The sequence below is a fragment of the Abramis brama genome, assembly GCF_963993115.1.
Source record: "Abramis brama genome assembly, chromosome: 22".
Lineage (NCBI taxonomy): Eukaryota > Metazoa > Chordata > Actinopteri > Cypriniformes > Leuciscidae > Abramis > Abramis brama.
Genome location: NC_139984.1, coordinates 21,726,698 through 21,754,294, shown reverse-complemented (window position 1 = coordinate 21,754,294; position 27,597 = coordinate 21,726,698). Strand labels below are relative to the sequence as shown.

The 27,597-nt window shown below is 41.1% G+C and overlaps 1 protein-coding gene across 10 annotated transcripts in view; it reads right to left on the bottom strand.

The window, feature by feature from the left end:
* Positions 1-1,507: 1,507 nt before the first annotated feature.
* Positions 1,508-27,597, bottom strand: part of huwe1 (HECT, UBA and WWE domain containing E3 ubiquitin protein ligase 1) — a 48,024-nt gene continuing 21,934 nt past the window's right edge. For 5 of the 10 annotated variants that reach the window (XM_084099802.1, XM_084099810.1, XM_084099807.1 and 2 more), the window contains 47 exons: positions 27,282-27,434; positions 27,018-27,145; positions 26,709-26,790; positions 26,426-26,602; positions 26,165-26,318; positions 25,547-25,944; positions 25,251-25,446; positions 24,979-25,146; positions 24,696-24,844; positions 23,469-23,535; positions 23,126-23,349; positions 22,680-22,891; positions 22,376-22,558; positions 22,037-22,209; positions 21,801-21,940; positions 21,628-21,703; positions 21,443-21,541; positions 20,962-21,089; positions 20,695-20,854; positions 20,304-20,532; positions 19,864-20,042; positions 19,701-19,790; positions 19,429-19,589; positions 18,148-18,190; positions 17,107-17,463; positions 16,678-16,888; positions 15,991-16,115; positions 15,678-15,901; positions 15,183-15,577; positions 13,727-14,396; positions 12,207-12,891; positions 11,689-11,783; positions 11,418-11,574; positions 11,076-11,208; positions 9,987-10,192; positions 9,554-9,825; positions 8,184-8,286; positions 6,599-6,748; positions 6,276-6,521; positions 6,039-6,156; positions 4,792-4,932; positions 4,380-4,667; positions 4,181-4,286; positions 3,966-4,083; positions 3,696-3,877; positions 2,775-2,965; positions 1,508-2,569 (listed from right to left, as the gene is read on the bottom strand). In XM_084099802.1, the coding sequence (XP_083955928.1) occupies positions 2,467-2,569; positions 2,775-2,965; positions 3,696-3,877; positions 3,966-4,083; positions 4,181-4,286; positions 4,380-4,667; positions 4,792-4,932; positions 6,039-6,156; positions 6,276-6,521; positions 6,599-6,748; positions 8,184-8,286; positions 9,554-9,825; positions 9,987-10,192; positions 11,076-11,208; positions 11,418-11,574; positions 11,689-11,783; positions 12,207-12,891; positions 13,727-14,396; positions 15,183-15,577; positions 15,678-15,901; positions 15,991-16,115; positions 16,678-16,888; positions 17,107-17,463; positions 18,148-18,190; positions 19,429-19,589; positions 19,701-19,790; positions 19,864-20,042; positions 20,304-20,532; positions 20,695-20,854; positions 20,962-21,089; positions 21,443-21,541; positions 21,628-21,703; positions 21,801-21,940; positions 22,037-22,209; positions 22,376-22,558; positions 22,680-22,891; positions 23,126-23,349; positions 23,469-23,535; positions 24,696-24,844; positions 24,979-25,146; positions 25,251-25,446; positions 25,547-25,944; positions 26,165-26,318; positions 26,426-26,602; positions 26,709-26,790; positions 27,018-27,145; positions 27,282-27,434 (9,045 nt within the window). In that variant the 3' untranslated portion in view covers positions 1,508-2,466. The remainder of the gene's footprint in view (positions 2,570-2,774; positions 2,966-3,695; positions 3,878-3,965; positions 4,084-4,180; positions 4,287-4,379; positions 4,668-4,791; positions 4,933-6,038; positions 6,157-6,275; positions 6,522-6,598; positions 6,749-8,183; positions 8,287-9,553; positions 9,826-9,986; positions 10,193-11,075; positions 11,209-11,417; positions 11,575-11,688; positions 11,784-12,206; positions 12,892-13,726; positions 14,397-15,182; positions 15,578-15,677; positions 15,902-15,990; positions 16,116-16,677; positions 16,889-17,106; positions 17,464-18,147; positions 18,191-19,428; positions 19,590-19,700; positions 19,791-19,863; positions 20,043-20,303; positions 20,533-20,694; positions 20,855-20,961; positions 21,090-21,442; positions 21,542-21,627; positions 21,704-21,800; positions 21,941-22,036; positions 22,210-22,375; positions 22,559-22,679; positions 22,892-23,125; positions 23,350-23,468; positions 23,536-24,695; positions 24,845-24,978; positions 25,147-25,250; positions 25,447-25,546; positions 25,945-26,164; positions 26,319-26,425; positions 26,603-26,708; positions 26,791-27,017; positions 27,146-27,281; positions 27,435-27,597) is intronic. The other 5 variants (XM_084099811.1, XM_084099809.1, XM_084099803.1 and 2 more) reach the window with 5 other exon arrangements.

The window sequence follows — 27,597 nt, the reverse complement described above, 5'->3', positions numbered from 1 at the left end:
CATACAACAAAGCTTTTCACAGCTTAATATAGCATAAAATGTCCGGACCGTCTGTACAGGAAATGATCACTAACACTACTCAAGGTTAAAATATAGCCCACATCCTCATTTAGGAGCATGAAGTTAATTGCCTTTCAGTCTGCCTGAAAAATGAAGCAGTCCATTTATTTCCGTCCTTATCATTTCTCCAGGAGAGTCAATAACCGAGCTGATTTACAGTGTACTAAACTAAAAGTGCTCTGGCTTTGTCTCAAAAAAACACACTTCATTAACGAACTGGCTTTATGCCTTGAACTAGCCATTTTTCCAAATTTGAATCAGTATATTTAAGATAATAAACTTCGACAAAAACATTGAGTAAACCGCAAGAACAACTTTGTTTAGGATACCTGCATGAAATGCTTTCTTCACTCCACTTGCATTATTGATAACTATTGATTGGTTTATTGATGTGCTAAAACAAAAACCAAGGCACTTACATGCTGAAAAGGCAGTTTAATCAAACAATGCACTCAGGTCACCCTAATGGATAATTTTTTACCTGAAAAAATATGTATGGAATTATTAGAGATGAATATACTGTATACATTTATTAACAAGATCACTGCACTCCCCCTGCTGGCCAACCTGAAGAGCAGAATATAAAGTCATAACTGCTTGGTCAAATATTATATCTCTGGACGAGAAACGTGAACATAGCATAATTTTTTTGTCCAACCTGGAAAATCCTTTTGGTTACACTAGTTTAAGGTGTCTTTGTTATAGTGTAAATAAACATTTGAGTACTGACTAACATTAATTAATGTACTCATAGGGTTAGGAACATGGTATATTATGGGGTTAGACATGCAATTATGCATAATTTACCGTTATCGCTACAGTAAGTACATGTAACAAGGACACTAAAATAGTGTTACCCCTCTTTTTACAGCAAATCACATTGCATACAGCTTTAATGAGAATTAAAGCAAGTGCATGATGCAAAATGCAGTTACTTGCAGGTGCATCATTTCCATCAGTCAGTGCTGGAAATTAGACCTAGGTGTGAGACGAAAAAAGAAAGAAAAAAAAAACTCATCTTTGGAGGCTGCATAACTGAGCTGAAGGGACATTCTGATGGTTTAAATGGAATAAACAAAAGGATACATCTGAAAGACAGGCAACGATCACGGCTCCAACATCCTCTCTCACCTTTGATTTCGCACTTTATGTTGAGAGACGTCAGTCTAGACAAGTGGACTCCTGCTGTGTGGGGTGAGGAGGAGAAAGCAGGCGTGATGAACTGTATCCTAACAGCATGGACGCCCAGCATGGACATTACTGGAAGCTCCAGATGGTCTGAGACACTCATTACACTTCACACCAGCTCCCATGCAAAAAGAGTTGAAGAGGGCAAGAACAAAGGCTAAAAAGCCTGTCCTAAAATGCCAGTGAAGAAAAACCCACAGCAATAAATGTGAGATTCATGCAGGTGATCAATAACTGGACAGAATTCCTCATACATAACTCAGGATGAAGAATAGAGCTTTTAATACTTGGACCCCACAGCATGTGTCACGTTAGTTTTCATGGACCTCCTCCATCAGTATATTTCTTAACATATAAATGATATTTGCTCCTGTTAGTGCAAATGTGTAAGGCATACATTGAAACAACTCTAGAGGACACAGTGGGCTCATTTTATGCATTTATTTATGTAGCAATTTACGTTCTGATTAGCTGCTGAGAGGCTGCATCAGCAGTTGGGTAATAACCGCACGTGTCTGAGCACACACGGTTCAACGTCTCAGTCCTTCACTTCTTAAATCTGTGTGTTCCTCTCCAAAAATACCACAAAAGTTGCCTAAAAATGTCCCCGTTCTGAAAATCCCTGCACGTCTGCAATTTCACCAAAACCTCATTTCATGTTCTCGCCCTCTCGCCAGTATTCATGACTGCCCCTTCCCCCAAATTAAAGTTCCCATTTGCAAAGCTAGTGAGGTCACACATTAGCAACAGAGGACAATCAACTTTTTTTTTTCCCCGCCAGAGGGTTACAACCATCCTCTTTACACACACAAAACAGCCCTCTCCTTATTTTAACAGCCAGAGAAGAACAAAAAAGATTAAACAATAAACTCCCAAACCTTTTGTACAGAGAAACCAAACTAAATGGAGAAAATGTCTTTTACATTAGTCCGCAGATATCCTCTGTGATCCTCTCCCGGGCTCTGTAATTTTAATAGGGAAGTGAGACACACACGTTTACCAAATACAGTTCAGTGTGTCAATGCGAGGCTCTGTGTGTAGTGGGCAATGTCAATACATCTCTATCACTCGTTTAGCCGTCCATCTGTTTGTTTTATGTGGATTAGAAGAAGGTCTTGGCCGTATGTATGATAGTGATGTGAATATGCATGTGTGTCATAAGTTAACAACATGTAAGTCTACATCTGTGTGTGTCTGTATGCAGGTTTAGGAGAGTCTTTAGGCCAGTCCAAAGCCTTCAGAACATTCCTGAATGGCCAGCAGCAGCATGTGTCTTAACTTCTCGTAGCTTTCATACGCCGGGAGGTCCAACTGGTTAAAGCTGGAAGGAGAGAGAAACAGAGGTGAAATAAAGCAAGAAGAAACAAAAAAAGCAATAAGCCACTTGTGTAACTGCCATGCAATGTAGTAGCATACCTCATCCAATCAGTTTTTAGAGGTGCTTAATTACATGCATTATGAAATTTCAGAATGTGTTATATGAATACATTTGAATTGTGTTTTATAAGGCAACAATGTTCATTTACCAAGTGTGTGCAGAGGGCAGGCGGTCAGTGGAGCGGTCATCTCGGTGGATCTGGAATTTCTGGATGCCATTCATTCCCTCTAGTGCAGCAAAGCCCTGCAGTGGCACTTTGGATGTGCCCGTAACAAACTGCAGGAATTTGGCCCGGTCAGCCTGGTCAAAGGATCGCAATGCACGCCAGAACCACTGGATCTGTGTAGAGAAAGGAGAACAGAAAATTAAAACCAGGTAAAGAACAGCAAGGTGTCTTAAGGCCAATTAACACCGCACAGACAAACGCCAATAAACAAGTTGGCTGTTGGATTTAGAATTTTATGATATATAAACATAAATATTTGACAAGATATTTTCATGTTTTATTTTTTGCATAAAATATTAGTATGTATCATTACATGTCTTGAAAAAGGTGGTTGTTAACAAATGGCTAAAGGGACTACGAAGGTTGTCATGGACATTAAACACCATCACGCCAAAAAAGAAAACTCCTCTACTCACTAGTTCGCTTGTACATAAAGACTGAAAGAGAAGCTTAATGGTGGTGATGCTGAAGTCATGCCACTGTGGTGTAGTTAGTATATAGCCTAACTTGTTTGTATTTAAACTTCCAAATTCATTAATTGTTTGTTTCTGAAGATTTTCTTGATGAATAAAATCATAAATTTATGTTGGTCACAGATCTTATTCCTTTTTTTTTCTGAGAACCACCGTGATGCTAACTTCCGGGTTGGCATACAAAAATATGTCATTCCTGCAGCGCTCTTTTGGACACAACCTTTTTTCTTGCTCGGAAAAACTGCTTCAGGAGGTGGTGAAAATTATGACACTTTGTCATAGTTCATGAAACACTTCAGAAAGTTATGCAGTGTTGAAGACAGTAAAAAATAATGAAAATATGATTTAATGTCCTATGAGGTGTACATGCCTGAATAGAACTGGACTGATATTTGTGGTATTCTGTATTGGCTTTGAGGTCGTCAATGTCGATGGTGGGCAGGCCGGAGATGAGCAGCTCCAGCTCTTGCTCAGTGAAGATGGAGATCAGTCTCTTGGGGATGATCTCATAGAAGCCCTCCAAGAAGGCAGCCAGCTGTTTACGGATCGCACCTAAGAAACAAAGATGTTTTAGCTTCCTGATAGACTTTTGAACCTCCCCCTTCCTCAAGCAATGACATTTATTGAAGTGTATGCACACCTGTCATCTTCATCTGGCAGACCAGATGCACATATTCCTTCTTATTCTCTTCTGTGACAATGATGTTGGCACCATTGGCCTTCAAATCTCTCACTTCACACACGCCAAACTCCTGGACCTGTGAACATATGAGGAAGTGATATCATGCCTAACCCTAAACCTACCAAAACTATCTTAACTAAACAAAATATTTAAGTGCAAAATGCAGCCCATACCTCTGTGCTGAATGTCAGCTCGTAGCCCAGAGTGGACACATCATTCTCCAACAAGTAGACCAGACCCTGGAAGAAGGGATAGTCTTCGCTTTCCATGTCTGTATACCTATGACACAAAAAAAATCCAGCTTATTCTATATACATTGTAGAGATAAAAACAATCTAAATCACAATAAATGAGGATAATCCTTTCTGGTACCTGACGCTCTTGCCCAGGATGTGCTTGTAGAAGCTGCGTGTGAAGTAACACTCTAATAGTCTGTTGTCATAGACTGCTTTGGCCACCACACGTCCCACAAACTTAAAATAGCTGAGATGGTTGGGGTTGCAGTGGGAGGAAGGATTGATGGTGTAGGTGACACGGTCACCGGGTGAGGTGCGGAACAGGGCATACATGGGGTTGAACATCTCTCTGGAGATGATCATGTACCACTCCCTTAACAGCCCACCTGCATCCTGACCCTCCTCTCCTTCAAACACTATATACCTGTAGAGAAAGAGACCATGTGAATAAAAAAAAAAGAAACAACTACCCTGCTCTTGCAGCTATCTGTAAAAAAACATGCACATCAGTGAGAGAGTGTCAAAGCGAGAAAGCATGAGAGATTTACAGTCTGTTCTTCATGTCCTCTGGGCTCTTGCGGTGCAGCTCTCTGTAAGAATCTTCAAAGACGTGGTCTCTTCTCACATGGACGGCCATATCCTCTTTCCTCAGCCCCTCATCCAGACGCTCCAACTCCTGGCGGAAATACCTAAGAGACACACTTATTAGATAAAGACTGCAAACAGAAAATTAACCATAAAAGAAATATCCATAGATGTCAGCTTTAGACTAAAAGGCCAGTAGAGAAGGGAGAAGAATTATTATTATTTTTTTAAATAAAAAAAACGTAGAAATTATATTATGTTTAGTCTGTACTGATAATTTAACAGTAAAGCAGATTTTCCACAAGTTCTCATTACTACACAGAGTTATATATATATAAAAAAAAATCCATTCTCCATAATGATTTTTAATAGACTTCCAGTACTTTAGTACACTAATTTATTATTAGCATTACAGTAAAAATCAAGTTAATATGAAAGTTACCACGATGTATTTTTTTTGTTGCATTTTATTAAAGGTGGGGTATGTGATTCTCTTTTTTGACCATTTTTTCAAAATCACTTGAAATCCTATTCCTAACCCACTTACAGCCACTGAGTTAGAAGCACTGAAATGAAAATTAAGCAATTTAATCATCTGTGGAACGGGCAGGACTCGAAAAACTCAGCCAATCATTTCCAAGACCACCTAGAATCACTGGACAGGAAGTTCGTCAATCAAACGGTCGTACCATCCCCCCATCCCCCTCACGTGCGTGACCGCGAGAGACAGAGAGAGAGTAAATGGTGGAGTCAGGGCCAGCGTTGGAGGAAAGAAGGTAGGACCATTTGAGTTGTGTATTTTCAAAATCTGCCAGCCGTTTTGCAAATCCCATACCCTACCTTTAATAAGAATGAGTTTTTTTATATTACAGTAATAAGAGGGGCCTTTGCATTTTTTTGTCATATAATGTCAGTATAATTATATTAAATATTAAGAATAATGTTAAATAAATAAAAAAAATGGCAAAAAGAAGTGTGATGTCCACTCGCTGAATTGACGGCTCCAAAACAACTATTGAAAGCCCAATGTTTCGACCGTCAGGTCTTAATCAGGCACATATCATGCCAATTTAAAAAAAAAAAAATCTAATTTCGCATTTTTTATTTTAGTGTGAAATATGACCCAGGGAAATGTTCTTAATTGTCATGAAAATAATGTCAGCATTTCTTAATATAAAAAAAAGTATAAAAGGCAGAAAAAGTATCTTACTTCCGCTTGACATCAAAGTCCAAGATGCGGATGTAGTCAACCAAGACGGCGAATGGCCCATCTGCCAGGTGAGTGGTGGACTGACGCAGGATCTGATTCAGCACTGTGCGGTGGGTCTCTGTTAATGGCAGAGAGAGTTCATATTGAGGACAGCTTTCATCAGCATTCATCATGTACGCTTCTACACTGTGAACTTTCATTAGGGACCACGAGATAGCTTGTGTTTGTTTGACTAACCTGCAAAACGCAGGAACTTCTGTGTGTCTGGAGGCAGGTTGGAGGAGATGTGCATAGAGGATGGCTCCCTGGAAAAGAAGGGGTCCAGAGAGGAGGGGGTGGCGGGGGTGAGAGGGGCAGGGGACAGTGGGGGTGGCTCGTCCTTGATGTGTGACAGCTGGCTCTCCCGAGTATCTCGAACCGGAGGTTTGCTTTCCCGCTCGGTGGCATGCACCAGGAAAAAGGCCTCCACTGCAGGCTGCAGCACTACAGAGGTACAAAGAGATTTGTTAAATTAATCTTTTCTAAAAAAATTCTTTAAAAAAATAAGATGAATAAAATACCTAAAACTGCATGTTGGTCATGAGACTCTTCAAGTTCTTTCAGGCACTCCCCCAGCATGTCCCATAGCTCGTCTAACAACAGCTGCTCACTCAACAACGGCAGGTCAGGCAAACGTTCCTCCTGTTCCTGCTGGCTGCTGCTCTCTTCACCTATTCGCACACGAAAACCATATTGTAACATGCATTGTATATAAACCAGTTATTTCAGACACTGATTTTTCTCAAGTTGCATCAATGCAGCACCAGGCATATGAGCCCTGGATAATGTGTTTGTAGATAACATTGTTTGTAGAATAATTATGCATTCCAATCCGGTCTAAAATGGCCTAAAAGAGTAATCTAATACTATATTAATGCATTCACCTACTTTATGATGCTTACATTGCAAAGCCATCATCATGCAAGTATATGACTGTACATCAAATGATATTACATTTGAAGTTTACTTAAATCTTAATATGGAAAAGGCAATAGGACATTTAGCTTTGACTAAAATTATTTACACTGCAGTTCAAAAGATTGGGGTCATCAGGTTTTTAAAAATGATTTTTTTTTAATGAAGTCTCTTGTGCTAACCAATGCAAACCAGCAACACAAATATTGACCCTAAACTTTTGAACAGTAGTGTAGAAGTGTTGTTTTATTATAATATTTTGTTTAAAACACAATTATCCATATTCCAATAATAACTGGCAGACTCCTTGCTAGGGTTGATCATCTTTGAATTTTAGCAATTTTGATTCCACTTATCAATTTCCAGTTTCAATTCCAATGAGGTAAACATTCAAAATCAAACATTTAGATATCAAACAGTTACACTGTTGCAGCTCGATACCATGCACCATAATCAGCAACCTAAAGAACACTTGTACAAATAACTTGCCTACTTTAAACAAAAATACACCAAAAACAACAAGCCTAAATAATATAAAGGTCAAACATTAATGACAAGTAAACAGTCAGTAATAAAATAAGAACAAATAAACAAATTAGCAATAGCACAAATAAAACAATTGAAAGTTCAGGTACAGAAATTTTAATCAAATGCAAAATAACTTTTTATAAATAAATAACAGATTAATCCTTAAAGTAACAAAAGTTATTCAGCGAGTTATTTTCTTTTCTTTTGTTGTTTGACAGACAGCAACAGGAATATAAGGTTGCTGTCACTTTAAAAGCGAATGCATAGATCTAATATACTGATACACATGCGTTTTCTTTTTCTACAGTTTATGTTCTCTTAAGGCAAAACTGACTGTTTATGAGGATATTTTGACAATTTGGTGTGCATTTGTCTGTTCAAACCCAAGATGATGTGAAAGAGAACTCAATTCAGTATTCACACATGAGAGGTGCACACAAGAATTGATAAGCGGAATCGAAATGCGCACGTCTTATTGAATCCAAGTTTCTCGGAAAATAGGAACCTGTTCTAAAAATGGACCATTTTAGTACCATTATAGACACTATAAATTATAGCAGTCTCATATGAGGACAAAGTAGTTCAGTGATTCATATGCTATAATTCCATGCACTGATGTTTCTATTGTCGTCATTTCACAGCTATTGTTTTACAGGGCCTTACCTAAGGTTGCCTGGTCCTGTTCTAGGGGTGAAGGCTGGTCCACATCCATGGGCGAATCATCTCTTTGAGCTGCTGGGGGCTCGGCAACAGAGTGCACCTCCGACTGAACCAGGGGAACCAAGGAATAGGATGAGATTCAATACAATTCCCCCGACAGAGGAGAAGAGACAAATAGTGTGTATAATGTAGGAAAAAAGATAAAATGGGAGTAAGCACAGACCGAAACCAGAAGCAGTGATAGAGATTGAGTATCATGCATCAAAACATTCAGAGACATTGGCAGGAAAAAGGGGGTTGGGATGGAGCTTTAGCAAAGCAGCACTGACAACCAGCCAAAAATCAAACCACACACAAAAAGACAAAGCTACAGACGGGAGAGAATCAAAAAGCTGGATGCAACATTCAAATATCTCAAATAATGCACCATACAGGCTTTGTGTGTCAAATGCAGCACAATGCAGTGGAAGGCAGAGCAGTAGAGGGGTGAAACAGAGAGCTGGGGTTTAGAAAAGAGTCACTGGTAGGTCTTATGAAAGAATGACTTGGTTTGTCACTGGAAAACAATTGTGGGCTCAGCGGAAGTTTTGTAACTTTTAAAATAGTGTGTAGGTATTTGATAAACAGAGCATTGAGGTGCTTTTAGAAGATGTATAGTTTTCATATGAACTACAAGCAAAAGGTTTACTAGTTTCATTATATTTAATGAGTACTGAGGGCTTGGTGATCTAGTTCATATTTGTGATGATTTTGTTGGTGATATAAAATTAAGCATTCTGAGCATCACAGTAATTTTACTCGGCCTTTTTTTGAGTATGAAAACTTGAAAAAAGAAAAAAGAAAGATTATAATAGGCTCTCAGGTTTACATGGAAAGTATGGATTTGGAAATTCATGCAAATTGTTCAGACTTCTCAATTCTATTTCAAAGAATTAAAAAAATATATATATTGCTGACTATATATCATTGTTAAATTGGTGCATTTAAATATAATTAATATTTATTAATTGATATAATATATAAATTATATAATATTTTTGTTCATTTAGTAAAAAATACTATTTTAATACTTTATCTCAGATGTAATGAATTCAGTAAAAATAGAGAGACTCATTGAATAGTTAAATGGGTGAGAAAAATCAAGATTTGTAGCTATATCGCTGTACCCTGTGTGTAATGCAGTTACATCTAAATAAATAGAAAATATGACTATTATTATTATTATTATTATTATTATTATTATTAAGTCAGTGGTGTCCTGGGCTGTGAGATATCACTACGAAATACACAGGGTATTATGAACATCATGGGTGTGTGTGATGGTGAGTACAGTCATTAGCAGTCTGCCTGCTGTCAGTGCGGCCCATGCTAACCGTGGCTGCGCTGGCCGTGCCAGCGGGGGGGTTGTTGGTTGCAGAGGTACTGGGGGCAGACGATCCAGCCACAGCCACAGCAGCGGATGCAGCAGCAGCAGCAGCAGCAACAGCAGCAGCGGAAGAGGATGCAGATGAAGAGGGTGGGGGGGCCTGCTGTAGACGGCGGGCCCTCTGCCCCTCTCTCACCATCTGAATGATGGCGTCCGCTTCAGCCTCTAGCTGACGGACCGCAGCCTGGATACTGCTGGCCGAGCCCAGACTCGTGGAACCTGGAAACAAATGGAGAATGAATCTAGATAGGCCCGTGAACATTAAATAAGCTGTCTAGAGCTCAATGTGAGACGAGACTCATTTGAAAGCTTCAATGTGAAGCGTGGAAACGTTCTTAAAGGATTAGAGGATGTCTCTGTGTTAAAAGAGAGTGACTTACTCAGTCTTCCTCCTGTCTGCTTAGCTTTCTTGTTAGCACGCCGTGTGTCTTCTCTAAGCTGAATAATGACTTGCAGAACACGCAGGAAAAACTTCTGCGTGGAGGTCTTGGAAGTGAGCGAGCTCATGCAGGGCAGCTGCAGCTCACGGCCACCTAACGTGCGCTTCTGAGCAGCCACAATCACCACACTCTCTGACCCATCAAACCTGTAATCCATTCAGACCCAAGGAAAAAGGACAAGTATGGTTATTTTTGTGAACCCCATTCAGCAGAATCTTTTATCTAGGACGTTTCTTTAAATTATTTCAAATGTGATTTGAACCTCCAAGTTTTCTACAACCAGCTTAAATCCAAAGGTACATTACTGTTCAAAAGTTTGGGGTCAGTAAAATTTTTTTATTTATTTTTTTATTAATACTTTGATTCAGCACGGATACATTAAATTGATCAAAAGTGATAGAAAATGTAAACATTTATAATTTTACACACACAAACACAAAATAATGGGGTTATTAAAGTTGGTTATTATGGGGTAAACATCAAATAAATGCTGTTATTTTGAATATTCTATTAAATCAAAGAATCCTGAAAAAACAGTAGCATGGTTTCCACAAAAATAAGATTTTTCAATAAAAATAAGAAGTATTTCTTGAGCACCCAAACAACATATTAGATTGATTTCTGATCATGATTACTTGATTAAATTCAAGTAGTGTAAAAAAAATAAATAATAATAATTAAAGTTTTGGCTTGTTCACAATCATGTCAATTTTGTAATGATATCTCAAAGCAAACAATAGTTAGGGTATTTGAAAACATGGTGGCCTTTTATTCAAAAGTCCAAAAACCTCTCCAAACAAGTGATCTGAGTGTTACACTGAACATAAGAACTACTTAAATGCTATTTCAGCTGTGTGCTCCTATTCAATGGTGCACAGTAAATCAAGACCAGTCAATCTGATCGATCAATCCAATCGAAGCGCGCAAGCAATTCAATGCAGCCTTGGTGAGCGTAAGAGACCTTTTTCAAAAAAATCTAACCAACCTCAAACATTTGAATGGTAGTGTAGGTAGAAACTTTATCATCACCTGCTGGTCATCTTGCCCTTGAGGCGTGTGGTGATGGATGGGTCATCATGAGAAGCTTCAGGAGACTGAGCATCAGCACGAGCTCTTCTCTGCTGCTCCAGGTTATACTCCCTCAACTCTGCCAGTAAAGTGCCTGAAAAAAAAAAAAGACCACACAGCGATTCAGTTTTGCAAATGAAAACTAAGCTGCAAAACGGGCTATTCATGGTGGTAATGACAATCATGAGCACAATAGCACATGCCTGGACAGCTTAACCAGCCCTAACGAGCGACCATACAGAAATCTTGAAAGTATAGTACCGAAAAAGGGTGGCAAAAAAATCCTGATGATGAGGTACTGACCGATTTGTTTGCAGAGAGTGTATCCGAGGTGACGTGCCCCACTGAGCAGAAGTTTGAGTACAGTGTCTCGGGTTAGTCCATCCCCTCTTGACAGCTGCAGCAGGATGTTGGCTGCATCCTCTAGACCTTCCTCTGAACACGAGTGGGATGTCAGTACCTGGACACAAACCACAGGGGGTAACTAATTAGACTGCTGAGCTAGGTCAAAAGAGCCAAGGGTTAGGAGAACCAGACATGAGGCGACATATGTGCGTGCACTATCATTAAATACCTCCACAGAGAGCTGCAGTTGTTTCTCCGTTAATCCAGTAGAGGCAAGTTTGGTTTCAATGTCCGTGCTGCTCACTGCCACCTTCTGTTTTCCAGCTAAAATAGTGAGATACGGTGAAATACTGTACTGCCAGAGGCCTTAACAATTGACTGGTCAATCGCAGCATTATACAAAATTATTTGATTTCAGAATGACCTTTAAAATGTATAGAAGTGTATATATGGATATCTTCCATATAAATTTGTGGTCTTTTTTAGTTATTGCTAATATTGAACAAATATTTACCAGAATGGCAGTGGTGCATAAATACTGTTGTAATGAGGTCACAAGTGTGTGTTTATAGAGTATTTTACAACGGTTTTGAACGTGGCTCAGACAATCATAATCAAGGTCCGGAACTATCCGTTTAGTAATAATGATTTAAACTTAGTGGAGACTGTAATTAAGAATAACACAAAACAGCTGGTATTAATCCATGTTTTTAATCTATTATGTTTCAAACGCTCAGTCAGACTCACCAGCAATATTCCCGGAGGTTGTGGTGCTGCCTGCAACAACAGATACCATAGTTGCTGGTTGAGAGGGCATCAGGCCTATTGAACCCTGCGTGGTGCCCACACCTGCCACCGATGAGATGGTCCCTGTCCCTGCTGTGGTTTGAGTGGCAGGTGCAGAGGGTGTGGCAGTTGGGGCCTGAGGCACTGGGTGGCTGGCTGGAACCTCCGTGGCCTTGTTGTCAGGTAGAGCGATGGAGATCAGAGAGAGCAGGCGGAGGAGTTTCTCAGTGAGGAGAGAACTGCGGCGGATCACTGGGTGGGACAGCATGTTCATCAGCTGGCCCAGTGGAGACGCCTCAAGGCTGAACAACGCACCCTCTGTCTCACCAGCACCCCCTAGAGGCACAGTCTTCATGGAGGCCTTGCCCTTTCGGCTCACATTCATGTTGTCCAGCTTGACCAGGAGATCCCAGAAGTCAGTGGAGATGCCCAGGGACTGTGGTGTAACTGAGCAGGCGCTCAGGGAATTGTGAGTAGAAGTGGGATTGCTCGGAATAGCTGAGGAGTTACTCTGACTGGTGCCACCCGACCGGCAGCTTGCACTCGCGGTCGGTGTTAAACCAGCACAAAGACGAGTGTCCAACTCAGATGAAGAGGCGGACAGGGGATCTTTACAGCGTTGCTGAGTGAAGTGACTGGGAAATACCTACAAGAAATATAAGAGAGATACAAAGACTTAAATAAAGCTGGGCTTGACGGTGCGAGCGTTTCACTTGCATTATGCAATAGCAATAGATCTTTACAAACTGTAAAATGCATTCAGGAGCATGCGTGTCAAAAAGTGTGATTATTAAACTTGATTTTAAGTTATTTAATGAAATATGAGTGCTGCACATAGTGGCACTGTTGCACGTTCTACAAGCTTGTGGTTTCAGAGCAGTTCCCAATCAATGAATACAGTGCATTTATGCCAATAGATTGCTTATAATCTACTGTTGATGACTGTTTACATTTTAATGTTGTAGATGGTTTAAAGAATGCATATTGTATATAATATATAGTATAATATAGTATAAATATGCATATTTCTTTTTGAACGAGCAGGCAGCAATAGTAAAGCATAAACGTTTTAAAATAAGAGTACCAGTGTATTTTAGCTTGTTTATAATTAAAAATCCTACATTATGAATAAATATTTTTTTCCTGTTTTTTATTTTTTGTTATTTGTTACACAAAAGGTATCTGGCATTTAATTCAACACATACTCTTCCCATCACAGGAAGAAAAGACTAAGAACCTTAATTAACACATTCAATTATATAGATATTACTTTTATCAGCACAACAATCTTTTTTATACAGTTGTTTTCTTGTATCCCTTTAATAAGGAAAATCACATTATTTGATATTTTTAATGTGCTCCTTAACAGAGGAACACATGTGCTCCTTGGGAAAAAAAGATAAGTGTCAAGACCTGTAATGCACTGACAAATGATTTCACAAAACAGCAAAACACCCTGTTAGCTAAAGGTTCTCTCTTACCTTGGCTAGTTGGATGAGGGTATCCAGTACATGTCGACAGACAACTGGTGCAGCCTGTGGGTGAATGTGAACAGTTGATCCACCTCCTCCACTTGCACATGCCACTCCCGTTCCTGCCACTCCACCTCCGAGCCCTCCCGAGCTCATGCTCCCTCCTGTTGAATGCCTCTCCGTGTGTTTCCTCCCTGACACCCGCTGGATCTGAAATATATTGGTCCTGCATCCAAGAGCTGCATCCATTGATACAGAGAGCCAGGAGAGCTGACTAGAACTACGCGACTCCACTCTGTTCAACAGCTCCAGAGAGGAAGATGATGAGCAGGACGATGACGAAGAGGCTACAGCCGTCTGCGAGGATGAAGAGGAACCCTTTCCTCCACTGGAAGAGCCCTGGCCTAGTGAGCGCTTGCCACGGGACTCCTCCAAGCGTGTGCTCTCCAGGCACAGCTCGCTCTCGCTGCTGCGCTGCAGGATAGACAGAAGGCTGCGGATGACCCAGCCACGTGTCTGAGAATGGTAGCACAAGTTACGCAGCACTCGGTGAAGGCGGCTGGTATTTAGCTTGGGCTCATCCACGAACAGCAGCACTAGAAGGCAGGACAAGGCCTCGTGGTCCAACAAGAGACGCCCCCGCAGGCGCAGGAGAGAATCAACGTTAGAACTAGAGGGCCTAGATTTAAAAATAAACAAAAGATGAATTAGAGATATTAAAATGTAACTGCCCACAAACAAATACTGCTTCCATCAGGGCTCCACAGTGTGAGAGTTTCACTCGCATTTGTGAATAATTATTTATTTTTTTTAAATCGATGTGTTCAAACTGTAAAATGTATTTAGGAGCAAGTGTGCAAATAAAAAGTCCCCACAGGTCCAGTATAAAAAAAATATAAAAAATTATGAAATTTAAGGTTATAAAAAAAAATGTGGATGGGAAATAGGCATGTGACGGTATCAAATGTCATAATACAAATTGTCATACTACAACAGGTTTAATAACTAAAAGAACTGAACATTTAAATTCAAAGCATTTCAAAATAAGAGTCCTGCATTATGCATAAAGTTTTTTCCTGGTTATTACTGGTATTTTGGTTACACAAACTGTATATGGCATTTTATTCAAAGTAAACTCTTGCATCGTTTGTCTGGCCTGCTCTGTCACAGGAAAGAAAGACTAAGAACATTAACATATATTACTTAATATATACATTTCTCTAGTATCGCAATCAGAATGTGTATTACAGTTTAAAGTATCAAAGTACATAATTAAATACAGTTTGAAGCAGAAATATTTAAAAACCTACTTTTTGTATTCTAACAGTAAATCAATCTGCTTGTAAATATCTCCTCGTATGCAATTTTATTTGATACATTTCCAGAGCATCCCTAATTTTTCAACTTAGTAGCACATATGCTCCTTGAAAAGTAAGCATCAGGCCCTGTCCATCGTCACACTCACCGGCTGTGGTTGGCACTCCCTCCCATTTGAAATGTCCCTCCTCTTTGCACAGCCAGCCGGGTGTATTGTACTCCACGGTTGCCACCGAGACGGCTTGTGAAAGCGGGTGAGCGTAGGATGGCAGACAGCGCTGAGGAGGAACTGTGACCAAACAACCGCTCATGCATAAGTTGTCTCTGCCTGGCCTCTTGTTCCCTGCGCAGTGCTGCAGCTTCCGCTGCAATATCTGGGGGCATTACTGCCAGCACGCTGTCCTCCATGTCCTCCAGAACGGATCGCCGCAACTCAGAGGGCAGTGTCTGGATGAATGTGACAGGGTCCAGAGGTTGATCGCCCTGTGTGGGTTGCTGGGATAACTCTCGACGCTGCTGTTCTGCCCGTTGCTGAGCCAAGACCTGACAAAAAAAGAAAACATTCGTCACACATCACATGTTTGGATATCTTTTTTTGTTCAGACAAGTTATTTAAAGTATTTTCACAGTCGTTCACTCATACCTCTTCCTGAATTGCAGGTGGAAGAGCAGCTAGGAATTCTGGGCTGACCTCTGTCACCCCTGGCCCTCCACTCAACACAGTGTTAGCTGAGGGTGTCAGCGTGGAAGTGACAGGAGGCCGAGAAGGAGGTCTGATTCCCAGTTGGTTCTGCAGCACCTCTCGACGGATGTCTTCAGGCAGTGCAGCCAAGAAAGATGGGTCCACTCCTTCTGGCAGACTGATGCCTGCAATGAAGTGAAAAAAAGAAAAAAAGTGTGATACAAAGTTGAGGTATGGCTCTATATCTGTCATCAATCTGTGCTGAAACACCGACCTGCCAGAGGGTCGTCATCCTCATTGCTGGTGGATGGGAGGGGCTCCTCCTGGATGGCTTGTGATTGGCTATCAGCACTGTCACTTCGAGGCATGGTCTCACCAGGAGACGAAATAGAAGTTGAGCTGAAATAAAGATAATAAAATGGTAAGAATTCAACAGTCATATTTCTTTCACTATTGTATTAAAAAATAATGTAAATTAAAGAAAAAAATAGATAAAAGAATGGAAGAAAGCTAGCTCCTAACAAGTGACTGGCCTATTATTGAACCAATATTTAACCATTTGAGACCATCATCACAGGCCAATAACAGATTTGGCTTGACAATCAAGGCCAAAAGGTTTGATAAAACAATTATGTAAGCTCCAATGTCTAAAATCTTGCCAACAGATGTGTACCATTTGAAAATATTTTGTGAATTTTGACCAAATTTTGTGTAAACTTATTTGCCACCGAAAAAAAAAAAAAAAACACATACCAGCTACTCAGTTACAGATTAAAAATGTTTAATGAAAATAATAACAATAACACAGTAAGAAATATATTATTATTACGGTTATAATAATTATTGTTGATTTTATAAATATATAATACATATCATGAGTAATAAAGATAACAAATAGACTTAAAAAAAAAAAAAGGCTGTAATAAAAGCTGAACACTAGTACTTTGGTTCAAATCCTTACCCTGTTTCTGCATCTGTTTGCCTGTCTGTGAGGCCACTTTCACCACTTCCTGACAGTTCCTGAGACATGTGATTGGGTGGAGCGGAGCTGGCAGCCGGCTCTTCCTGCGTTCCTGAGGCGGGACTGCTCGTATCCATGGGTGAACCCTCAAGCTGAGACACACCCACTGGCACAGGCTCTGAAGTTTCAGCTATATCTGGACTGAGAGAAGCTGAGACAAAGACAGCAGGGAAAATAAACTTCATGTTTGCATCTGGTAGACAATTCAACAAATGCAATGTAAAAATGGGGAACTGTACATGCAGTAGAATGCATGTAGAATGCAGTGGGATTATACAACAATTTTGGTTCGGCCTATTTAAAAATGTTGTTACTCCAATGAACCACAGTGAGTAAAATCTAATTTTTCAGGATTCAAAGTTAATCTACCTTCCCTGACTGCATCCAATGCTCCTCCTCCTCCTCTCTCACCAATAGTGGGTGCAGGCGACATTTCCATCTGAGATGCTTCTGCCTCACAATTCGCCCTATCAGGTGCAGAGAGCTGAGGAAGCCCCACCCCCGCCAAGGCTCCATGAGAGTCAGGATTGGAGTCAGCTAGCAGCAGCTCTGTGATTGGCTGGTGCACCTGCTGACTGATGGCTGTTTCCAGAGACACGAGGGCTTGCTCGTGGGGGGCAGGGGTGGTTGGGGTGACTTCTCCTGATGGGGGCGCAGTGAGGAAACCCTCGGAGGTGCAAGGAGGGTCCAGACAGGAGGACACCCCACTCTGGGCCTGTTCTCCTTCTGACCAGATAATAGAATGAAGAGACAAAATGAGAATCAATTCAATTAGATAAACATGATAAATGACATTGTAGCGCAGTCGTAGAAGTTAATGCAAAGCCCGGACATGTAATTGAGGGTCTGCAGTGAGGAAGGCAGTAAATTGTATAGTTATCTCCTTCGAGGGCCACACTATACTGATCCCCAACAACACAACTTACTACCTCACCACAACACAGCCACTGTGGTCTCATACAAATAGAGATGATAATTGCATTCAAACATATTATAGCCACAGGCAAAGAATGAACAAATAATGTGTTCAAAGATGTGTTCATGATGCAAACCTATAAATAATTGAGCAGTTGCCTAGAAACAATTGTTTGATTGAGCAATTGATTGTTGCCTAGCAGCAGTTACCGCAGCGATGAAGGTAGGCAGGAAGATCATCCAGTTGTCGAAGCGGTTACCGTGGGAAAGACAGTAGACTGTATAGTTATCTCCCAGATCTGGTGTGATCCTAAAACTATACAAACTACTACCTCAACCCACAGCCCACATAAAAACTCATCCAGAACCCTGGATCTTCACATTTTCACATTCCAGAAACAAAAAAGTTTGACTTCCATTTTTGAGCTCAAAGAAACAGCAATTGCACAAAAAACACTTTTATATATAAAAACTGCAACCATGCAATGTTTTTACCTGCAGCATTCTCTGCTCCATTGACTGTTCCAATCCCAGAGCCCTGCGGAAAATAAAAGCAACAATTAATCCACCCTTACGGTGAAATTGACATTAAATTAAGGATGTAACCTGTGCCCTGGCTGACACCCATGGCCATGCCATAAATGAATACTGACTGAATTCAATTAGTAATGAATGGTATGACAGAAATCTTATATCACTGTAATGTATATAAATCAAAAAATGTATATAAATCAAAAGAAAAATCAATCCCCCCCCCCCACATTATATAGTAAATTAAAAGAACATTCATAACAAATAAATATTAAGAATGGCATCAGCACAATAAATACAAAAAAATTCTCAGTGTCACTATCAATCCACAACCGTTTGGGGTCAGTAAGATTGATTAAATTTTGAATGTCTTCACAATTACTAGGAAGTTACAGGCAGGAGGAGATAAACAGGAAAGTGGATCTAGAGTGCCAGAGTTGATATACCCATTCTATATTAATGCGGCAAGTTGTGACTACTTGGCCACCATAAACAACCTATAGTTACACTCAATTGCTTCCGTTATAAATCAACAAAGTGTGGAGCACCTGTCTGCAAGAAGTCTGCAGACTACAATTAGTTTTAAGGCCGTTACACACCAAGCCAACAGTCCGCCGTTGGTGAGTGTCTGTTGGGCTAGTTTTTGCAGTGTTCCACATCGGCGGCAGTCGCACAACTCAGCATGTTGAAACAGCGTCGGAAATGTCATTGCGAACAAACGCCCTTATTAACTATTCAGTTTAGCGAACAAGTCTGTGCACAAGAATAAAAGCGAAAGTGATGAAAGCGAGCAAAGTCGTCAAGATGGCACAGAAAGAAGGCTGTTCAAATTTTACGTCATCTTACCTGAGCATTCCAATATGCAAATATTTTCATAACATGAGCAGCGTGGAAAGTGATCAGAATGTTTGATATTCAAATGCAAGCGCTGCTTTGTTTACGGTTTGTATATCTGCAGTCCTAATTTCATTTACTTTTTGAAATGACGAATATTGACTAAGGATACCCATTGATATAAACAGTTATTCCTTATACACAGGCAGAGGGCACACATGCTAGTTAGCAGTCGCTTGTAGTCCTTTTGGGGCGTTCAAGCGCAGTTTTTAGGCACAGACGCAGCCGAGGTGAGGCGTCAACACAGTCGGCTTTTGTCGCCGCTATTTCTTTGACGTCGGCTTGGTGTCACAGCCTTTATGCTTCACACTTGTTTTCTCTTTTTATTTGTTCACATTTAGCTCTTTTTACCTGTAGGCTTTGCTCCCGGGTCTCCTCTCCAGCTGCAGAACTCTCATTCTGCTTGGCCGTCTCCTCTTCCTCTGCCAACTGTCTCCTCCTTTTCTCCCTGCGTTCCTCCAGCTCCTCATCACGCAAGCTCTCCAGGTGCTGCAGTATGGGGACCTTCACCACTGAGACACCAAGCACAAGACTTGCCATTTGACATACGCTCAGTTATTTCTTCCTTGCAGGACATGCTAAACAACAGATGCTAGGATATATTAATTTTGAGACCGTCTCACCTGCCACACAGTCATGCATGCTCTCGGCATCCAGGACTTTACACTCATCAGTCCATCTGGTTAAGGCGGTCGGTATACTTGAAAGGGTGCCTACAGAACACAAGGGTTTAGCAGGTGCATCTGTACCTATTAATGTAAAGCAGCACATCTGTGGGAGACTCACCAGCTTGTCCTCCAGTGCTGCTCTGCTCATGGAAGAAGTCATCCAGCAGCTCATCATCCGAACGGGCAATAATGTGCACATCCTCATTACCAACCAGGAGGCGGGCACGACCGCGAGACTGCAGAGGCAGAGAGCTTGACAGCTGCAAGATATCAGCTGCAGCACTGGGGCCCAATAATCTGAGACAAACACAAAAAAGGAGTTGAAGTGTCTTATCTTTGCGCCACAAGTGGCAACAAATAGAACTGCAATTTGAGTCTCAATGATGTTTGCCATGTTTGAAATAAAGAAAACAAGAAAAGTAATGAAAGCTATGATTTTTAAGGTGGAAAAAACAGAATCAACTTTAAAGGAGTTATGCAAATTTCTGCACCACTGTGAAGTAATTTTCATATCTTTAGAAAACTGAAAAGCAAACACAAGTTTATTAAAGGAATCACCTTTGCAAGATGAGTGGAGGGTTGGGCTGACGGTTGCCAGGGTAATGTACATGGATAGTGTGACCTGTGTTGGCCGTGAGCTGGCGGAGAGAGCGTTGACTGCGTCCCATGCCTTGAGCCAATCTGCTGCTGGTCCCTGAACCCCCCAGCGTCAGCGAGCCATGGTCAGCGTGACGCACCATCAGAGGGTGGGAGCTAGGGATATTTCCTGGTGAGGGAGGGATGTCAGCTAAAGTGAACAAAGACAGAAAGAGTACAAGTGACACATTCAGTCAAAAAAAAAAAAAAAAAAAAAATTTTATGGCTGTTTAATAAAAAAGAAAGAAAAGAAAGAGGGAAAGAGAATAAATATATAGTAGCTGAAAGATTTCTTAAAATAAATATGACTTACCAGACGTAGAGAACATGTTATCAAACTCAATGATGAGGTCATCATCTCGGTCGAATCTCTCAAAACGAATGTGTGGTGCGGCATTGATGTCAGGAAAATCTTCATCCAGTTCCATCTCTGAGCCTTCATCATCGTCATCTTCATCTCCCTCTTCATCATCCTGAGGATAATGAGCAGAGGAGGTAAGTAGAGAACACACAAAACAATGAGAAATATGTGGAGATCACCTTCTTTGGTTTGCTTAATGGCTTTTTAAATAAATATTACCTGATCTTCCTCTTCTTCTTCCTCCTCCTCTTCCTCCTCATCCTGACTATCCTCGTCCTCATTGCTACCGCTGGAGTCTTCCTCCTGTGTGTGCTCCTCATCTTCGGGCTCAAGAATGTTCATAGAGTCTAAATAAGCAAAGAGAACAAAATTACTGTAGGATTCACCCCAAGACAGATTTAAGAAGAATAAAGAAAGTGTGAAAAAAACAATTGTGAATTAACTTTAAGCTAACCAAAACAGTCAGGTGTTAATTTTCTTTATCACTAATATGTCATGTATTTTATTAAATAAATCTCAGGTATTTAAAAAAATACATTATACTAATAGAAAAGAAAGAGTTAGATAAATGGTGTTTAAGTTTCAGATAGAGACCCTGTTGCACCACCTCTCTACCAGGCCTAATGAGTAGACTATACCATTTATGGGTTATTGTCATCATTAGCTCCAAGAGTGAATACATAAGAGATTCACGTCCTACCTTCTCTGTTGGCTTGGAGAGTGGAGGCCTGACTCATATTGGAAGGAGCCTCATCCATCAGTACGTCCTCTTGAGACTCATCCTCTCCAGAGCGACCCACTAATTAACAGTAAAACCGAATCAAAAACGCGCAACCAACTCTGTATCGCTTCCATCTCTGGCCAGGAATAAAAAAAATCACTTACCAATGATGGTGCTATTAACAGTTCCTGCATCTCTCTCTAAAAGTTCATCGATCAAATCCACCAACTCATTCTCCACCTACAAGGATATATGAATAACAAACACTGTTCAGCTGGAGGACGATTTTCATATTCATCAACTGAGATAACAGTTCCACAAACTGCTGTTTCTCTACCTGCATGGCCTGAGTGCTCAGCACCTCTGGCTGTCCAGCAATGACCACGGTGTCTCCCTCGGTTTCTCCGTCCATCAGGTCAGCATCTGTGGCTTGACCCCGGTCACGATTCTCTACTGGCTCTGCCTCGCCGGCCTCTCCTATAGAGAATACCAGCCATTAAACACACAAACGCCACTGTATCTCTACTATGATGCGAGTTAAAATGATCAATGCGTTGATAATTTTAGCGTTACCTGGATCTTGGGTGTTGCTGTTGCTGTCCCTGACAGTGCCAACAGCATCATGCTCTGTCTTGTTCTTGCTGGATGCACCTTTACCCCCAAACAGGCTGCTGGGCTGGTTCACGATTCGTGACAGCGTCTCCAAAGGTTTCAAAGCAGCATTTACTGTGTTTGCCATGTTGGGACTGAAAGAAACAAAGAACAACAATGAAAAGGGAAAAAAACAAACCGAATTTATTTATTTTTTGGCAATCAACCAAGGTTGGGAAAAAATACACAAATCACCTTTAAAAAAAAAAAAAAAAAAAAAAGATGATAGTTCATATATTTATTAGTAGTATTCTGCGTTACCTGGATAGATCGAGGCTGTGAGGCACACGGGCGAGGTCATTGACAAGGCCTTTCTTCAGGAAGAGTCGGATGATATTATTCATGCCGTTGTGCTGGGTCTTAGCTGTGGCTGTGCTGTAGAAGCTCGAGGTGGAGGGACACGACTCCATAATGGTGCTGATGATGCACATAACTGCTTGCAAGCTGCAAAGAGATAAAAGTCAAAGTTTACATAAGTTTTACGTATTTAATTAAGTAGATATGTTCTAGATACGTCAATTGTTTAAAAGTCAGTTTGATCTATCGACTAGGCAGCTAGACTGACCGGGCGTGTTTCTCTGTGCCCTCTGCCATGCCCAATGCTCGACTCAGAGCGGCCTTGACCTCGTTGACCAGGGCCGCTTGGGCATCAGTGCCTGTGCCAGCTGCAGCAAGGCTGGCCAGGAAAAGACGTGCAAGGGCAGGGGTGTCCTTGTCCTCTGAGTTCTGGGTGTGTGGGAGCAAGTGGTCCAAAACAAATGCCAGCACACTGCAATCCTGTACATATATTAGGTCACAAATGTTACATGACAAATGAGGTTTGCTGAGATAAAAAAAAACCTGGACTTTACAAATGCACTGAAATACTGTCTTTGATAGTCCAGGAGAAGTGTTCAAAGCATAAGTTGCATAAAGAGGCTCATTTCTCAAAAAACAATACGAGACAGAGGTTGAAGTTAAAACATTTGACCAGAAAAACTTTGGTGTTATCTCAACTCCAATATGGCTCACCTCCTTAATAAGCTCTGACTGGCCAGCTGTGTAGTTGTAAGAGGTGATGAGCGTGGCGATGCCAACATATGAGCGCACCAACTCTGCCAGAAGCCTCAGGATGGTGGAGGTAGGCATCAGGGGTTTGCTGGCCTTAGCTTTAGCAGCTCGGCTTTCCTCTGAAGTAGCTCCTTTCTCTCCCTCCTGCTCCTTTTTCTCTTCACGCATTTCCTCAGGCGTAGAGGCTAGGGACATAGAAAAAAATAATGACGGGAAACATTTACAAGGGCAATTCAAAGAACCAACAAAAATGAGAAAAATATGGTTACTGTATAAAGAAAGGTTTTGAGCTGTGTGTGTTCACCTTCTCCCTGTGGTGTTCCAGACTGGGAGGATTCTGCAACGGCACCATCTGCAGCAAACACCTGAGTCTGATAGAGTATAATTAACACCCACTGTTAATGCAAATCCCACATTTCTGAGCTCATTATAGTACACATACACTTGGGATACTTGTGTTTCTCACAGAGCAGCTAAAGTTGAACTAGATTTGTACATTGTGAAGAAAATGCAAGTAGTGCTTGCCCATGCAAAACTCATGCCATGGCACTAGAGCAGGAAAAATATGTAAAATATCAGCAAGGTCGACACTTCGGCCATATTTTTAGGTTTTTGTTTGGCCAATTAGTGTAGTGAGTGTGACTTTAATTTTAACAGCACCAAGAATCCAACATCTGAGTGCAAACGCACAGAAATGCCCATTCTATATTCATTCGTTTATCTTTACATGTGTGGTAAAAAAAAAAAGAAAAAAAAAAGAGCACAATCCACAAATCAAAAACTTCTGTGTCAGCTGAAGAGCACATTGTATCCTGTATAAAAAAAAAAAAAACATGTACTCTGTGCATGGCGGTCTGTCTGTGACCAAGTGCGCAAAGACTTACCAGATTACCAAGTGCACAGTTGATTACAATGTTTACTTCCTATTTGTCCATGTTTTAAACAAATTCTTCATTTTTGATTACAGAATCAAGTTGCTGGTATTAAAAGTATAAATCAGTTTATTTTGCAGATTGTTTTGTAAAGTTGATACATTTTCAAATAATTTATTCCCAATTATTTTAATAAATGTTATGTTGAATATAATTGCAGTAATTGTTATGCTTGTGTTGTTTATATTGTTAAATTAAACAGCCTGCTATCATATCAGCTGTATATCGGCGTCAGCCATCAAAAAATTAATATTGGTCACCACTACTAAAAACTTTTTAAAAGGTTTCTACAGCATTTCTAGGGTGTTCTGGAAGGTTACTAGTATGTTACTATGTAGCGGACAAAGTGTTTTGAGTTCATGTTTCAAAAAGAGTTCATGTTTGCTTAAAGTAAAAACACATCTCTCTGCAATAAGCCACAAAGTTTGATTATCATTAATGTAGCATACACAGTGCAGGGCAAATTTCACTTAAGTTTTGGGTAGAATAATAAATATTAGCCATAGTGAGGGTAATTATGGAATTCTATGATAACTGATGCAATACACAAAAATCTGACAGACCTTACACAATGTATATAAAACCATGTTGACTCTTACATTGATGTGGAAGGCAGACTGTGAGTCGAAATCACTGCCTTGTCTGGTGAGTCTGTACTGCTGGTAGACATCATCACCGACATCCTGCAGGATCTGACAAAGGTCTTGACTCCCTGGTACTGCGGCTGCTCGCTCCTCTCCTCTCTCTGCTACACAAACAAACCCAAGTGGACCCCGAGCATTAAGAGAAGTGGATGTTGATGAGAGATGACAGCTTGGTAGATCTGGACCATGAACTAAATATAAGCATGCTCTAATTTTTCTGTCTGATGATATTTCTTACCCTCTTCTGGAGCGTGATATGCTGCTAGGGCATTCAGCATGTCATAGATGACCTCTTTAATCGTCTCTGGTATGGAGGGCAGTGGGGACAGCTTGAGAGGTGTGGTCTTCACTAGCTGGACAGCATTTGGACCCTTAATTCTAAAGTTCTCAAACTCATCATCTGAGGCTGATTAATGGAGAGAGACTGAGATCAGGCAACTGACTTAAGAACAACAATAAATGCTGATATATGACTTTTAGGGAGGATCTCTGTGAGATTTTTCACCATACCAGTGCCAGCACCTCTTGGGGCAGGAAGAGCAATTCGGATGCAACTCTTGGCAGTTTCCGTAAAGCACTCCGGGTTGCGGCAGGCCGCTGGCCCGAGGACACGCAGGATGTAGTTGATCTCCCTGGAGCCAAGACTACCTGACACCACACCTGAAGTAGTGCTTCCTGCACCACTGGTGACGGCAGACCGTACCACCTGAGAAAAGACGGTGAGCAAGTAACAGTAAGATAAGGATAAACTATTTCAGATAATACACCTAAGATAAGATAAATGTAGCTTTCAGGTGAATATGCACCTTTTCCATAGTGTGCCGCAGTGTGGCTGGGTCCTCTATGATGTGGCGGAAGAGCAGAGTGACCAGTGGGGTGAAGCCGTTGAAACCTGAGCTCTGTGTGAGGTTCAGGATCATGCGGGTGCTCTTGAGCTCTGCAAACATCATGGCGTAATGGTGTGTACGTGTGAGACGCAAACAGAGCCGCAAGGTGGCGTGCAAAGTATCCGGGTCCACAGGAACACTGATCATACTGACACAGGCGCGGATCAAAATGGTGATCATGTCCTCCGTCAGCCCCTGTACAACAATAGCACTGGAACCAGAGGGGTCCTGAAGGACGGATGGAGCTGCCGTGCTTGAATCCTTCTGCTCCGGCTCTTCTTTAGGAGGCGCCATTTCCACAGCCACTGAGCTGGAATCTGAAAAAGCCATAAGGAAAATTGTGAATTAATTATATACACACATATATACATATTTACACACACACACAAATTATTTACACAAATCACGAATTATAATTATTCTATATTCTAAAATAAAATTAAACAATTATTTAATCCCAAGTCAAAATCAAAACGCTACAAAATGCATCACTAAAAGTTTTTTTTTTTTAAATGAACAAGTTTGCTAATTCTCCACCTGTATCAGTCTGTGTCTCCTCAGTCTTTGCTCTCTGTTCACTCTCTTCTCTCTCTGTATCAGTAACACTTCCAGATTTTGTGGTCTTGGGAATCCGTGGCACCCGCTGTACCGTCAACATAACTGGTCGTCTGTTCCCAGTCTCCTCATTTACCTGAATAATATATATTCATTATATATTGGAGTAAAAATTTTTTACTCATGCTGTATGGGCAATGGCAAAAAACTATCAAATTTCCATGTACAGGTCATAGCCGTTACCTGCACCATAGTGTTGAACTGGACAGTGTATCTCCTGCGGCCAGCAGTGAAGCGGACGCTGGTCTCTCCTGCCCTCCAGGCAGAGTCGATGGTGCTGTTGTTACTTGCACTGTAGCTGCACCAGCGACCTGAGCGGTCGTCAAACCAACGCCAGTTATTCCCATTGGGCTGCAGGTACTAAGATGATTCAGAATAAAAATGAATAACACTTCTATGTTCACTGTTGCCATATTCACCGTTTATGATTATAACTTACATCCTTTATACTTCATTTGGCACCAACCTTATTCATCTGAGCTCTTCGTTTGGATGAAACAGCCATTTTCTCATAGAAGTCAATAAGCAGGAGAACAGGGGTGATCCATCTAGAGATAAAAACATAGGCTTATGTTAAGGACATGGGAAATATTTTATAAACCAAATGACATTAAAAAAAATGATTTTTTAATAATCATGAACTCAAACATATGATTATTCCCCTTATTCTGCTAGTCAATTTCTAATATGCTTGGGTCAGCAGAGATTTCCAGGAATGCTGATGTCTGAGCATAAACTGATCATTCATGCAGACAGGGGAAGGACAGCGACTCACTTGGGTGTTTGAATGTCCTTCTGCTCTTTGGCAGCTTGCAGACAGGGCTGCACCACCTCCAGAAGCTTAATCAGCACAGTCAAGACACCACTGTTCTCAACCACCCGAGCACATGAGAGTTTCAGCTCCTGTGGAACAGAGCAAGACGCACTTCCATCAGAGCAGTGCATGCGGGTGCATTTACTTCTCAATGCAAATCATCCAGTGCTTTTTTGAGGACCGTGTATAAATAAACAGTGATGATGTGTGCAGCAGACCGTGTACCTCGAAAAGCAGCGTGAGCAGCAGGATGCGGGTGGCCAGGTTGGAGGCCTGGGGGAGAGTCGCCATCTGTCTCGTCCACTCAGACACAGTCTTGGTGTCGCTGGTGGTTAGCGGCACCGCAGCCTTTATCAACACGTCAGCGGCCTCCCACACCTAAATATACACAAAAATATGGCTGAGGATAGGATCTAAAGCACACCATGGCTATAACTTGTAAAAGAGTATGCAGCCTACCCAGAAAGCATTAGGTGCAGCATTATAGCTTTTACTTGTTAAAGGAACTGTATGTAAGATTGTGGCCAAAACTGGTACTGCA